This window comes from Brachyhypopomus gauderio, chromosome 1 (assembly GCF_052324685.1).
Source record: "Brachyhypopomus gauderio isolate BG-103 chromosome 1, BGAUD_0.2, whole genome shotgun sequence".
Classification (NCBI taxonomy): Eukaryota; Metazoa; Chordata; class Actinopteri; order Gymnotiformes; family Hypopomidae; genus Brachyhypopomus; species Brachyhypopomus gauderio.
Window position 1 is genome coordinate 15,438,549 of NC_135211.1, and position 13,569 is coordinate 15,452,117.

A 13,569-nucleotide genomic window follows, 5' to 3' on the forward strand; every position below is an offset into this window, starting at 1 on the left:
ATAATTCATTTTGTATGTTGTGAAGTTGTTTGCAATATTAAATTGAAATATTTGAAGAAATAAAAATGACTATAGGCAACTGAAAAACAAAACCAATGTCAATAAAGTTTGAGCTCTCCCTTTGCAGGTTTAAAATCAGAACAGACTTTGGAGAAGACAGGATTATCTTTCATTTATTACCTTAGTACCTTACCTGTTTAAAAGGAACCTATTTCCTAGTTACTGTTACAGTTTGCAGCTAATCGTAGACTAATTTACAGTCAATGAAAAGGTTTAGTCTTTAGTTTAGACCTGCAAGACCATAATGGACTAAAACATCAGCAGCAAAAATTTATAATCATATGAGTAATAAGCAAAGGAAGCAACTTTAATGCTCATATTGAAAGAATTTCAGTTTAAATAATTATAAATAATTATTTTCCATAAATAAATAAACAACCCCCATGTTAAAGCCAGTGTGAGCATGTAAAGCAGAGCACCTTCTCTCCTGACCTCCTCTAACATGTCCATCAACGTCCTCCATCTCACCCAAGTCAGAAGGGACACGGCGGACTATTCAGGTAAGGAGTGTTGTGAGTGTGGAACTTAAAGCCATCCAAATGGAGTTCTGGAAACCAGTTATTCTCCAGCTGGTTGTGGTCTCCTCCAGTCCCTGGTCATAGGCTACCATTGTCACCACTGGGAGATTATTTTTGTCAAAGGAAAGGGGATCATTGCATTCAGTACTCATATACAGTGCTTCAGTTCTACTCCCTCTGGGGGCTTGAAGAGGTCTGGACCTACACCTGCTTTCACTCACAGATGATCACACAGCACAAACATCTGAAGTGTCTGCACAATAAGACACAGCATATGCATGTTACATTCAGTCAGAAAGCTATGCTCTCTGATGAAGTCTACATTCATAAAAGAAGTACATGGTTTTCCCATATTATTACAGTGTCCTTACTAATTCTTATTATGGGTTTATACATACCTAAGAAATGTAGAACGTAGACAAGGAGCCTTTGAAAAATAAAACCAAACAAACTTTTAACCCATGACTCACTGCCTTTACTGTTATGACCTGAATGAACACGATTTCTGTACATTCATTTTATACAGGCCATTAACCTTTTCAGTAGAAAAGTTCACTCTGGTGAAGAACCCTGCTTAATGTCTGACGTATTCTGGAAGGGTCTCAAAATCAAATCACTGCTTGGTAAGAGCCCAGAAGAGCCCTGTCCCATTTGCCACAAAAGTAGGCCACACTGTGTGTGTGTTGCTATCTGAATATATGGCACTACATGCACTAGTATCAGTGCATTTTGAGATAGTCATATAACGTCAGACCTTGTGTTCCTCCCAGCTGCAAGCTAACCCTGCCTTCATATTTATAATGCTAGGCAAGGCCTAATTTATGCTGAGCTAGATAAAATGCTGCCTTTTAACATTCTTTGTTAAGCTGTTTGTCTTTTGATTATGCCTGTAAAGCACTTGAGCTGCATTTCATAAATTTATAAAAAGTGCTTAAATAAAGCTATTATTATTATTATTATTATTATTATTATTATTATTATTATTATTATTATTATTATTATTATAAGCCTACCACTACTGATGTCCAGAGTCACCTAATAATAATATAGCTAGTGACATAATTATTTGGTACATAGTAATTATGCTTTACGGCCAGTAGATGGTAATGCTAACTAATAAAAGGCCAGCAAAACAGGCTCTTGTGCCTTGGTTTGGCATAGATGGCTCACGATAACAGATAACAACCTATTTATTAACGGAAGCTAAAACTATTTTACTTGTCAATGTTCGTTTCCGCACCCCACCTACAAACGAGACCCGTTGTTATATGTGGGTTTGTGTCATTAATCCCACAAAGAAGGAATTAAGGATGAATATGCGCATATTGTACGCAGACAGCAGCCTCACCGGCCTCATCCCTCCGCATTAGCGACACTGTTACAAACACAGAGAGCTAGCTGGCGGCCGACACGGCGCTCCTCACACCGAGCTTTTCCCAGTTAAAAGTGGAGTATCTCGGGCTACAATGGCCTCGTTGGGGGAACCTGTGCGACTAGAAAGGGGTACGTGGTATATTACACCTCTGAATATTATATTACACCGCTAATATTCTTGTGAGGTTTCTACATTCACGGCTGGCTGGGCTAGCTAGCCGTGTGAAGACGTTACGCCAGCCTCGTAACGTTTATCGACCATATTATCGCCCAGATACGTTAGCTAGCCAGGTAACAACTTGCTAAGCTTCTTCGCGATTAATTTTATTTAACGACGTTTAAACGGAACAGTGTCGTGTTTTTTCCAGAGTTGAGTACCAGTTTTTATTTGACAGGTGTTGAACCTACCAAGGATTTGTTGAAGCCAGTGAGTCCATATGTGACTTAACATGTAAATATATATATATATATATATATATATATATATATATATATATATATATATACACACACACACCAGACTATTTCCAGGTCGTGACTAAACCTTAGTTTAAACGTTGTAATTTGAAATGTATTGTTTAAATAGCATGGTTTGTCTTCATCCAACACCCCTTCCTGTAGCTAGCGATATATATGATTTAACACCTCGAAGAAATGTAATGTGGACCATGTTGATGGTGTCCAGTTAGCCAGCACCACCTGATCAGATATGGAGCATTGATTATGTAGATTCATGTAAACTGCTTCATACTGGGGGAAACGGACAAACTACAGACGGACACACGTTTAATGCAGTTTTATTTACATTTGGTTGCAAGGTCCTGCAAGACAATCCTGAAATACCAGTCAGAATGTTTTTGGCAACGTGATGTCTTGTAAATTGCCTGAGGGAAATATTGTAACATTAAAAAATAAATAAATAATAGCATGGTTGTTACAGCCTTTCACCAGGAATCGTGGCTAGTTTTCCATGCCAAAACTGCATCTCCAGATGGCGAAAGTCAAATGGTGGGCCTAGCTGGTGGTTAGGTCTTATCTCACAAACAGCTTCCATCCACAGACATCTCCCGTGCGATTGAGTTGCTGGACAAGCTCCAGAGAACGGGGGAAGTGCCTCCCCAGAAGCTGCAAGCCCTGCAGAGGGTTTTGCAAAGTGAGTTCTGCAATGCTGTACGAGAGGTAAGCTGACGTAGCGCAGTGCCATTGTCACATTTCATCTGTTTTAACCTCTTTGCAGTTTACAGTTCTCTGAGATCCTGAAAAATGCTTAGAATGTTTGCATTTTGTGATCTGTAAGTCAGAAGCATATGTATTATGTAAGGTGTTCTCTTTTTCCAGGTTCTGTAAGTGGGTGGTGATATGTTACCTATGCTTTCTGTGATAGATTGCATTGGCTAGCATCTATTGCAACTTTGCTTCTATTTCTTCATCTCAACACAGTGCACAGTAAACCGACCAGTGCTATAAAAACTGAAATTTTTTGCTCAGTTCTAAAGATGTCCTAAATATTTTTCTCGTCAACAATATTAAAGTCATTATCACAGTTGGATAGTTAATTTGTTATTTTCATTTTTTAAAAGCTACATGTGAAATGTCTGTTTTCAGCCTTCACTATTCCTTCCTTCCTTCCTTCCTGTCAAGGACACAAGGGTCTCAGATGGAAGGAACTGCCCATGTAGTGAGCCTGAGACTTTGCTGGCAGCCCAGTCACTTCTACCCTGCTGCTTTGTCATCTGTCATCGTTTTTTTTTTTTTTTTTTTTTTTACCCCCCTGAATTAGCTAGAGACCAAAAAAACTGATGCTCAAAGATCCACTTGTATGCATATATATATATATATATATATATATATATATATATATATATATATATATATATATATATATATAATGACACACACACACACTAATATTTGGCTTTTGGGTGAAATTTATGGAAAACATAAAAAGTTCACACTACAGGGATATATCATGAAAGTAGAATGTTGAAGCATACAATAATGATTTCCTCATCTCAAACAGTTTATCGAAACAAAAACCGACTACAGTGGTGGGTTTACTGCAATAAAAAATCTCAGTGCCTCAATAACTTGTCATGTGGCCTTGAGCATAAATTTCAGCTTGATGATGTCTCATGCTGTTCTCAAGTCGACATATTGTCTGCTGAGGCATGGTGTCTCACTCGTCTTGAGGGGCCCTCAGAGTACAGAGTTACGAGCCTCTACATGGTGATTCAGCTCATCCCATTGGTTTTCTATGGAATTCAGGTGTGGAGAAAGTGCAGGCTACTCCATTTGAGGTACCCCAGGCAGTTCTATATTGACTAGAGACACCTGTCCACACTACCACCACCACCACCAAAGGCTCATCTAATGACAACAGTAGCTGATGCATTGCGATCTCCTTCATGCCTCCACCATCGTCGGTGTTCATCATTTCTGCTCAGTGTGAATCGACTTTCATCAGTGAACAGCACTGAGGTCTATTGGTCCCTCGTCCAAATGCTCCCTGGCCCATGCAAGATGATGACGCCTGTGTCGTCTAGCGCACACACCACTCTCATGTAAATGGTTTCAAATGGTCTGACATGACTCTTGTGTGCCTCTCTCTTCCCTTAAACGTGCCTGGAGTTGTGTAGCATTCATCATCCGGTTCCACAGAGTACTGTTCACAATGAAGCAGTCATCTGTGTGGGATGTGGTCAAAGGACGTCCAATTCTATGTCTTTCTGTGTGTCTGTTGCAACCTGCTGATGACACTCTGACACTCTGAGCTCAGTGGCCACGTCCCTCTAAGAACGTCCTGTTTGAAACCTCGCAGTGACGATCAATTGTTGGGTGTCGTCTTGATCTTAAGATGTCAAAATGTGAACAGCATGATGAACAGCACTGTTTAAATATTAATTGTTACTGAACCCGGAAATGTATTGGTCGATTCATGGATCAAACACCTGTTGTGAATTTTGCCGTTAAGCTCCTTGGTAGAGAACAGCAAATTGTGCAAACAGTACTGAAACATTGAACAATTGAACATGTGCATTCGGTTTGGATAAGGTCACCCATAAAGGTTAGAGTGCATTTTAGGTTCATCCTGAAATTTCACCCTAAAGCCAAATAGCCATAATGTTTTGTCAGCAGCAGGATAAAAAAAATCTGCAGTAGAATTCACATGACCCTGTAGGAGTATAAGATGGATTTCTGTAAGTAACAGACAGATTATCGCTGCAACAATATTCCAACTTCATATAAGCACTTAAAGCTCTGGATACCCATTAGCCCACATGAAAGGGAGAGTCCAGCTTATTGTACCCCTCAGATCTACATGATTGTAAATGAGTTCGCCCTGTACTACAGTGTGACGCTGTTGGATTGTTGTTATTAGGCCCCAGACTTGAGCCAGCCATGTGCATCTCCACCCCCCCCCCCCCAACAAATAATCTAATTTGAGCTGTTCTAAAGCAGATACTGTGTAATTGGAGAGTTAAGCCTCAGTAATTGATAAGAACGGAGGCTGCTGAATCGCTCGCCACGGTGCTCTGTACTTGAAGCTGATTCTCTCTGCTCAGTTGTTCAAGATCAGCTCTGGTGACTGTATTTACAAAGCATATCAAAGAAGGAGTGTGAAGCTAGGATTGAATTCCTGCTGGATTTGAGTTATATCAGTAATGATCTTAGATTAGGTGTAGCTCTCCAAATGCTTTGAGTAGGCTCCTGGCCCATATAAGACACATTCTTCTCAGAGTTCAGTTACTTCAGAAAGTATTATTTAGACCACATATGTCAAAGTCAAGGCCCGAATTGATTATCTATGGCCCCCTGGATGATATTATTACTATTAGAACCGGCCCTCAGGCCACAGCTGCCCGATGGTGTTTTGCACGCACAAACACTACATTCCCCACAATGCAACGGTAGCCCGTGAAGTCACTGCAGCGCACACAAGCGGCAAGGGTCTGCGCGGCGAAAATGACGTAATCGCAGTGGCTCCGCCCGTGCACGAGGGCGTCGCACGCTGTCGATTCGCAAGGTCGTGCACCTCTCGAATTTTGTAACTGCGCGCACCAGTTAAACTTAATTAAGTTAAATATTTATACATATAGTCGAAATAATTCGCTTTTTTATTCACATTATTTAATGGTTGTTTATTTTCAAAACGCCCAATCTTAACGTCTTCACGTTCTCTCATATTTCGCCCTGGAATTACAAGAGGCTCGTATTTGTTAACGTAATACAAGAAAACTGTTCAGTCAGATAGCTATTTGTTGTGAAACGAAGTTGTTACAATTTCAAGCATTTTCAAGCACTTTAGCCTAAATTCCAGCACTTTTCAAACCTTTATTACTTTATTCATTTAATGTACAGGACATGTTTTCTTTGAAGGAAGTTTGTTTTTATCTGTTTGCTTGTTGAAAAATGTTTTCAATTGAAATTACTGACAGATCCATAAGAAAATATTGCTTTATTCATTTAAGCATTAAATAATATACACTGTGTTAGGTCTTGGTTCAATAGGCTATGTGCAATCATTTCAATATGTTTTAATAAACATTGAACCAGTCCGGCCCTCGGCTTGTAGCAAATTTGGTTTTTTGGCCCTCGGTGTATTTGACTTTGACATCCCTGATTTAGACCATCACAGTACACTGTTTGTGAATCCTGACTGCAGGCTTGGCCTGTTCACTATGCATACTGCTAAAAGCTAAAATATAAAAATAAGCCCTCTAACAAATCCCATTTTTCTTTGAGCATTTTGACTAAATCCCAGATGAGATGAGGTTTTTAGTTTTTTTCACATATTGTGCCGGTTCTCTGTGCACATAGGTTTATGAACACGTGTACGAGACCGTGGACATCAACAGCACCCCAGAGGTCAGAGCCAATGCTACAGCAAAGGTGACTGGTTTATGCTCTTTCTGTTTTGTGCGTGTATTTTAGCAAATGTCCTAGAGGTCTGGAATCACTGTGTGAATTAAGCATTTTGTATTAAATCCGTATATCATCACACTTTGTTTTTGCTTGTGATGTAAAAAGTCGGGGAGAAAACTCACAGAAAGCGGTATTTGCTCTCTCTGTGGTTTCCTTTCATCACGGGGTCGATGTAAACTTGGTCAGGTTCTGTTAATGTGGTCGTGGTTTGGAAGCCAAAAGAGAACAGATCAAAGCGCAGTCTGCCTGCGCAGCGTTGTGCTGGGGCTCTGTTGTGCGTCCTGCTGTGGGCCCGTGGCTGACTGCACCCTGCCTGCCGCCCTTACCCAGGCCACGGTGGCAGCGTTTGCTGCCAGTGAGGGCCACTCACACCCCCGCGTGGTGGAGCTCCCCAAGACGGAGGAGGGCTTGGGCTTCAACATCATGGGAGGAAAAGAGCAGAACTCACCCATCTACATTTCCCGTATCATCCCCGGAGGCATTGCTGACCGCCACGGTGGGCTGAAGAGAGGAGACCAGCTGCTTTCTGTTAATGGAGTGGTACGTAGCCTGCGTGGATCTGGCACCAACGTTACAAATGCACCTCTCATAGTTTGAAGCACTGTACCTTGGAATTGAATGCTCAATGTATTCCTGGTAGAAAAGGCGTTGCTGTAATGACATAACCACATGCTCGTTAGATTTTTCTAGATGTGTAAATGTCCTGTTGATTATTATGATGGATTAATATATGTTGCTGGCTTTTTGGAGAATTTGATCTGTTGTAATACAAAATATTACATATTTAAATGTAAAAATCATTTAAGTTGTCTCATCATATCAATAGCAGGTCAACTTGAGTCTGCAGAGGTTGAGTCTGGTTTACTCCGGCCTTTATGAACACTCTAATGTTAGTAATACCTGGAAGTCCTTTTCTAAATCGTTGCCACTGGCCAGTCTAGTTCATCTCGGCAGACTGGCTGTAATCCCATACTGCCACTATCACCTGAAAGTCTGTTTCCGCCCCATGCATTTTTTTCTGTCTTTCTCTGTATCTATATTCGTCTTTCTGCCTTTCTCCATATCTGTTTCTCTGTATCTGCCTGTCCTCCTCAGAGTGTGGAGGGGGAGCACCATGAGAAGGCAGTGGAACTCTTGAAGGCAGCTCAAGGCACAGTCAAGCTGGTGGTCCGCTACACGCCCAAAGTGCTGGAAGAGATGGAGTCCCGCTTTGAAAAGATGCGATCTGCTAAACGCAGGCAACAGAACAGCTACCCACAGTAGAGTAACTTTCTCTCTCTCTCTCTCCCCCTCTCCTTCTGTTGATCTGCACTCGCTCTCTTCCTCTGCCCAGGTTACATACAAGGCACTTCTTTTTCTCCTTTTCTGGGATTTTCTAGAACCTCACCAACTTGTTCTTGAACACACTAATTTTCTTGTGGCATGAACACTATTTAGTATTTTTTTAATGTAGACACAGTGTACACTACATGCTTTACTCAGACTGTCTGCTGGACATTGACTGGTCAGATTTGGAAGGGGACCCTCACTATTATGTGCTCTTGATATTTAAATGAAATGTCATATACAAGCTGAAGATGCTTCAGGAGGTAAGAAAAATGCAAGATGTTCACGACTGGGACTGTGTGACTATATGCTTGCTTAAAAATCACAACGATTTCCTCTTTTAAACTGGTCCAAATGCTCCATAAGCCACAACACTAACATGACACATTTTTAACAATTCCATTATTTATTTTTGTTTTGGTACATTTTTATAAGAACTCATCTGAGAAAAGCGACCAAAAAGTGATTGTTTTGTGGAGTCTGGTTGTGTTTGACCTTGGTCATTGTGTTTGACCTTGGTCATCTTCATGCAGGTCTTTTAGCATGGCGCTGTAGTCATTGCCTCCTTGGATCAGGGCTTGTCTGGGATGTCCTGTTTTTATTACTTATGTCCTAGTTTGCTAGCAGGCACAGTGCTTTTAGAACAAAAATCCCATTTACGCTCACCATCATACATGGTCATGAAGCAGTAATGTCATATAAGAATGCAGGATGCTACACAAGCTCTAACATTCCCCCCCTCCCCTAAAAGTAGAAAAATGGGCCAAGCAGTTGTACTGATCCAGCCTACCCCTTCATGAGAGTTTAATTACATGTAGGTGTTTATTGTTTTTAGCTGTCACATGTGCAGTAATTTTCTTTGTATGTTTTCTCCCCTTTAGTCGGTTCTTAAAGAAAACATGATCTTCAGTAGTTTCTCATTCATCTTTTGAGTTTCCTCATTCTGTGGACATTAAGAGGAATGTCCTTTTTGTTTGTTTGTTTTTCATTACAATTTATTTCTGTTACAAGGTTGTAATATCCCAAGGCAGAGAGGACTGAGTAGCTTCACACTTAACTTTCTCCTTGTACTCATTTCAAAATGTTAAAAAATGCAAAGCTCAAGATGTATTTTTAACCTGAAATGCAGGTATTTTCAGTGTCTAACAAGCTGAAAAAAGCTGTCTATTTTTCTCTGTCTCTCATAAAATATTTAGCATGTTTCTAATTCTAGATGCTCATGAATCATCGAGAGCTCACTGATGCTTTGGTGCTTGGAGAAAGGGCGGGTGGGAGAAGGGGCGGTCTGATCTCTTGCGTAAGAGAAGTGGTCATGTGATCAAAACCTTTGAAAGTGTTCTTAAAAAGTTGGTGAAGGGGATGGATTGAACACTTTGTTCTCTGAAGTTTTAGAAGAGCTCAGGTTGCATTTCCCCTTCTCTACCTTTCCATGATGAAACATTTTACCACCTGTTATTCCACTAAAGCAATAAGACTTGCTCCTTTAACCCCCCCTCCCCCAACCACACCCCGGGTCATTCACTCCTCTTAAGTCCTCATCATTGTCCACTTTTGGGGGGAGGGGCTAGGGGGGAGCGACTACTGAGTATTTTTGTAATTGCATTTTCTTCTGATATTGATCCCCTTTTTGATAAACTATTTTTTTTCATGAGATTTTTTCCTAATGATGATTTGTATTGCTTTCCCTTCATTTTCGAGTACAAAGACCAAACCTGCAGCCTTTATGAGAAGTATTTGATATCATGTTGAATGTCCTGTATGCTAGATTGGGACTGTTACTTAAATTAACCTAATGTTATATCATTTGACACTTCCTGTCCTGGTGTGTTCCATTTAATGTGGATGTATAGAATTACGAAGGATTACTTCTTAGCATTACTTCAAAGTAATGACATTTGAAGCTGCACACAATAAATGACAGAGGAATATTGGCCTCTGGGTTTGTCTGTTATTTGAGTTGCCTTCACACAAGTTGTGTGTAGTTCTCATGCATGTCAACTAATGAATCAAATTCCCTTCATACTTCAAAGGATGCTATAGCATCAGGTGATGTTAATGTATAAGGGGAAGGCTAACGAATTTGGGGAATGTGTTGGAGCTCTTCCTGGCTTCTGGGTTGCATTTAAAGAACCAAGATAAGAGTATACATGAGTGCAGGAGTCAGGAAGTGATTGTGTGGTTTAAAATATTACCACAGTGAAGAGAAAGAAAAAGATGGGATTATATAAAGATGGGATCATGAAGTTAGCAGTGCAGGTGAAGTTTCAGGCATGCAGGCAGGAATTTTGCACAATATATTAGCAGTTTATGTCCTACTAACTGTACTAGTTAAGTCCTCACCACTAGAGGGCACTTTAAGATAGTGTACAATTGTAAGGAAAGGTCCTGAAATCTTAATTTTATGTTGTTTGAAAATAATGCAGTTTAAGATTTAAATTTGCATATGCATAGTTTCTGCAGGTGCAGATTGCATGTGTAGTAGCAATCTTTGGTTGTCCCTTACAAATAAAACAAAGTGTTGGGGTGAAAATACATTATGAAGCAAAATGAGACCTATACAAGTGCCTGTTCCCTGAACTATTCCAGCTAAAGATGTTGAAATTAGATAATGTCCAATATTGGTTAATGGAAAAAATACCCTTAAAAATTAAACAATGCTACAGTTGTCACCCACACTCCTCGCCACAGTGGTCACAGGTTACCTCATATCATTTGTTAGTACAGATTTGTCTTGTGCTCCTGAGGACATCTTAGCTTCACCCCTGAGGTCTGTAAGTAACTTTTGGAGAAGTCCCACTCCATATAAAATGTGAAGTGTTAATGTTGAATAGGCGTGATGCCAGTCTGACAGATGGGTCTGCAGTGCTGCAACCCCTCCCTGAATCTGTTTATTTACAGCCTTGTGCATCTATATGTCCAAGCAACGTCATTCAAATGGTGGGTAATTACAAAAAGATGTTTCTCATGTTTGGTTTCTTTTACCTTTTGATGGCAAAATCCAGAGGATCAGTGATGCCTAACAAAAGCACTGCTACGCTTCTAAAACAAAATAAAAGTAAAACAATGTTGCCAAGGTAACAATATACTGAAGGACTGACGGACGAAGCGATAAGTGGTATTGCAGGTCTGGCCTGAGGTGATAAATGCAATCTCAAACATGTTTAGGATGTTATCCATACTGATGTCCAGAAGCACATTTCACCTTCATCCTGTTTTTGTCTCTTCTCACATCATTACATCCAGCATCCCCACCCCTTTGCTATAATAACTTGCCACTGTTGATTGACAGGCTTTGTACACTGACACTCCTATTTCCAGTGCTTGGGGTGCTCTGTTTTGAACTTTTCTTACAAAACAAGAAAGCTAATTTCCTAAATTATAAGATTGTATTCGTAAGCACCACCTAAACCCATGACTATGATCAGACCTTAGTTATATGCAATTGTGGCATTGCAAAGTACCATGACAGGTCATTATTCATCGTGCCTCTTTTAAACAGGGAATAGTTTATTCACTGCCACCTCTAATCCTGACACTGTCCTTCATGGATCTCACGCCATGGTTCCCTGTCTGTGTCCTCTCACGTGGGACAATTCCACATGTATCCTTCCATGCGGGGACAGCATGCTTTTAATGCTTACAAATGCACTCTGTCCATGGACATGTTTAGATTGGCTTTCCTTGGGCTTTGGGCATTAATACTTTGAGCTTGTTTGATAGCTGGTGCTTCTGTGTGGGCTGTGATCACACTGTTTACCTGCTTTGGCTTCAACTTAAGTGCGTGGTTTGGGATTCAGGTGCAAGCTCAGTGTAGCATTAGTTCAGTAAAGCATTGGGAGTATAATCCTTATTTGATGGATCAGCATTTATAGAACTCCTCAATTAGTATTCTAACCATACTACCAGTGCTATTTGTGTGTGTGAAGATCCCTTTTGTTAGTTGGAAATAAAAGATGATTTATGATCTGGGCATTAAACTCGAGTCGCATTGTTCAAGAAAGGCCAGCCAGAGTCTGTGCACCAGTCAGCTGACCTGTTTAATGATATAATAACACATTGTAAGGTGAACGAATACACCAGATAAAACTAAAACTAAGAGTGAGGCACATGGTGTTTGCTGGTGATTACACTGCACAGTGATCAACCATTTTTACCTCTGCCAAATGAAATGAACATGACAACAAGCAAAGCTGATGAGTGAAAATGCTAAAGATCACATTTATGATGATGCATGAAAAATGTGGCATACGGGCATGAACATGGGTGAACCAAGCAAACGGAGACGATGAAATCTTTCTACTCTGCAGTTTGACCTCTCGCATGTCCTGAGTTCAGCTTTGAGTTTGGGGTACTGAAGGAAAACCGTGTTTGTCCCACTGTGTCCAAACAAGTCTGTGTGTCTATCACTTCTTGATATCCTCTTTCATGACCTGAGCTGCAATGCAAGGACATAAAATTGATTTTTAATTCAGAATTTAAAAAGGCTTGACTTTTATGACTTAGTACTTGGTGTTCATTAAATACAAAATGAACATTGCTAACTCTTCAGGGATTATTAATGTAGCATATCGAGATGACTCTTTTCAAGCACAAAGGCTTATAAACATAAAATATATGAAAGTAATAAAAGTTAACTGAAATTAATTTCAGGCTATGCAAATTTCATTATTATGATAATCATATCATAAATGTTAGATTTTCAGCTGTATGAATGCACACACAAACACAAAAGGGTAAGTATTACTGAAGATACACTTCCTCCATACCGTACTTTATTTATTTACTTCATAATTCAACAAATGTGTCCTGAGAATAAATCAGTAAAACTGTCCAGATATATTAGGCTTGTTTCTAATATATTTAAGTTGATATTTAATTGATGTATCCTAAATAAGAATATTTTAAGTGCCCACAATTCACTAGTCATTTCTCAATTTAAGAAACACTTGCTGTTCACATCTTGGGCATTTGCAAGCACATTTTGAAATACTTCAAAAACTGCTGGTGAAAGAAAGAGTGACTGCATTATTGGACCAGCTGCACAGTGGTGGTGGGCTTACCTTCACAACATTTCACACAGAACAAGCCTGACTCTATTCACGCGCTGGCATGAACCAATGAGGAGAAGAAAACAGCAAGAAGGAAGGTTACAGTGGCACGCTTCAGGATCTATGGATCTGGAGAAACTGATCCATACTGCGTCTTTGGAATGTACACTGAGATGCATTTTACAGTCCAGTTAAAAATGTTAATAATCCCAAATGAAACAAGGACATTTGATATAAAACATGAAGTTCCATGTTTCATTGGGATGTATTGATATAAACACACACAGCCAGCAGTCTAATGTATTGTTTCCCATGCATAA

General features: G+C 40.0%; 2 protein-coding genes across 3 annotated transcripts in view; one reads left to right on the forward strand and one right to left on the reverse strand.

Annotated features, from left to right (window-relative positions):
• Positions 1-1,833: 1,833 nt before the first annotated feature.
• lin7c (lin-7 homolog C (C. elegans)) lies at positions 1,834-10,132 on the forward strand. Its single transcript, XM_076998886.1, has 5 exons — positions 1,834-2,081; positions 3,013-3,131; positions 6,771-6,842; positions 7,206-7,415; positions 7,971-10,132. Exons 1-5 carry the CDS (start codon positions 2,045-2,047, stop codon positions 8,136-8,138), a joined length of 606 nt encoding a protein of 201 aa, XP_076855001.1. The 5' UTR covers positions 1,834-2,044; the 3' UTR covers positions 8,139-10,132.
• A 2,088-nt stretch (positions 10,133-12,220) lies between these two features.
• The window catches only part of mybpc3 (myosin binding protein C3), a 32,568-nt gene continuing 31,219 nt past the window's right edge, over positions 12,221-13,569 (reverse strand). For both annotated transcript variants that reach the window (XM_076998904.1, XM_076998896.1), the window contains one exon: positions 12,221-12,636. In XM_076998904.1, coding sequence (XP_076855019.1) covers positions 12,605-12,636 — 32 coding nt within the window. In that variant the 3' untranslated portion in view covers positions 12,221-12,604. The remainder of the gene's footprint in view (positions 12,637-13,569) is intronic.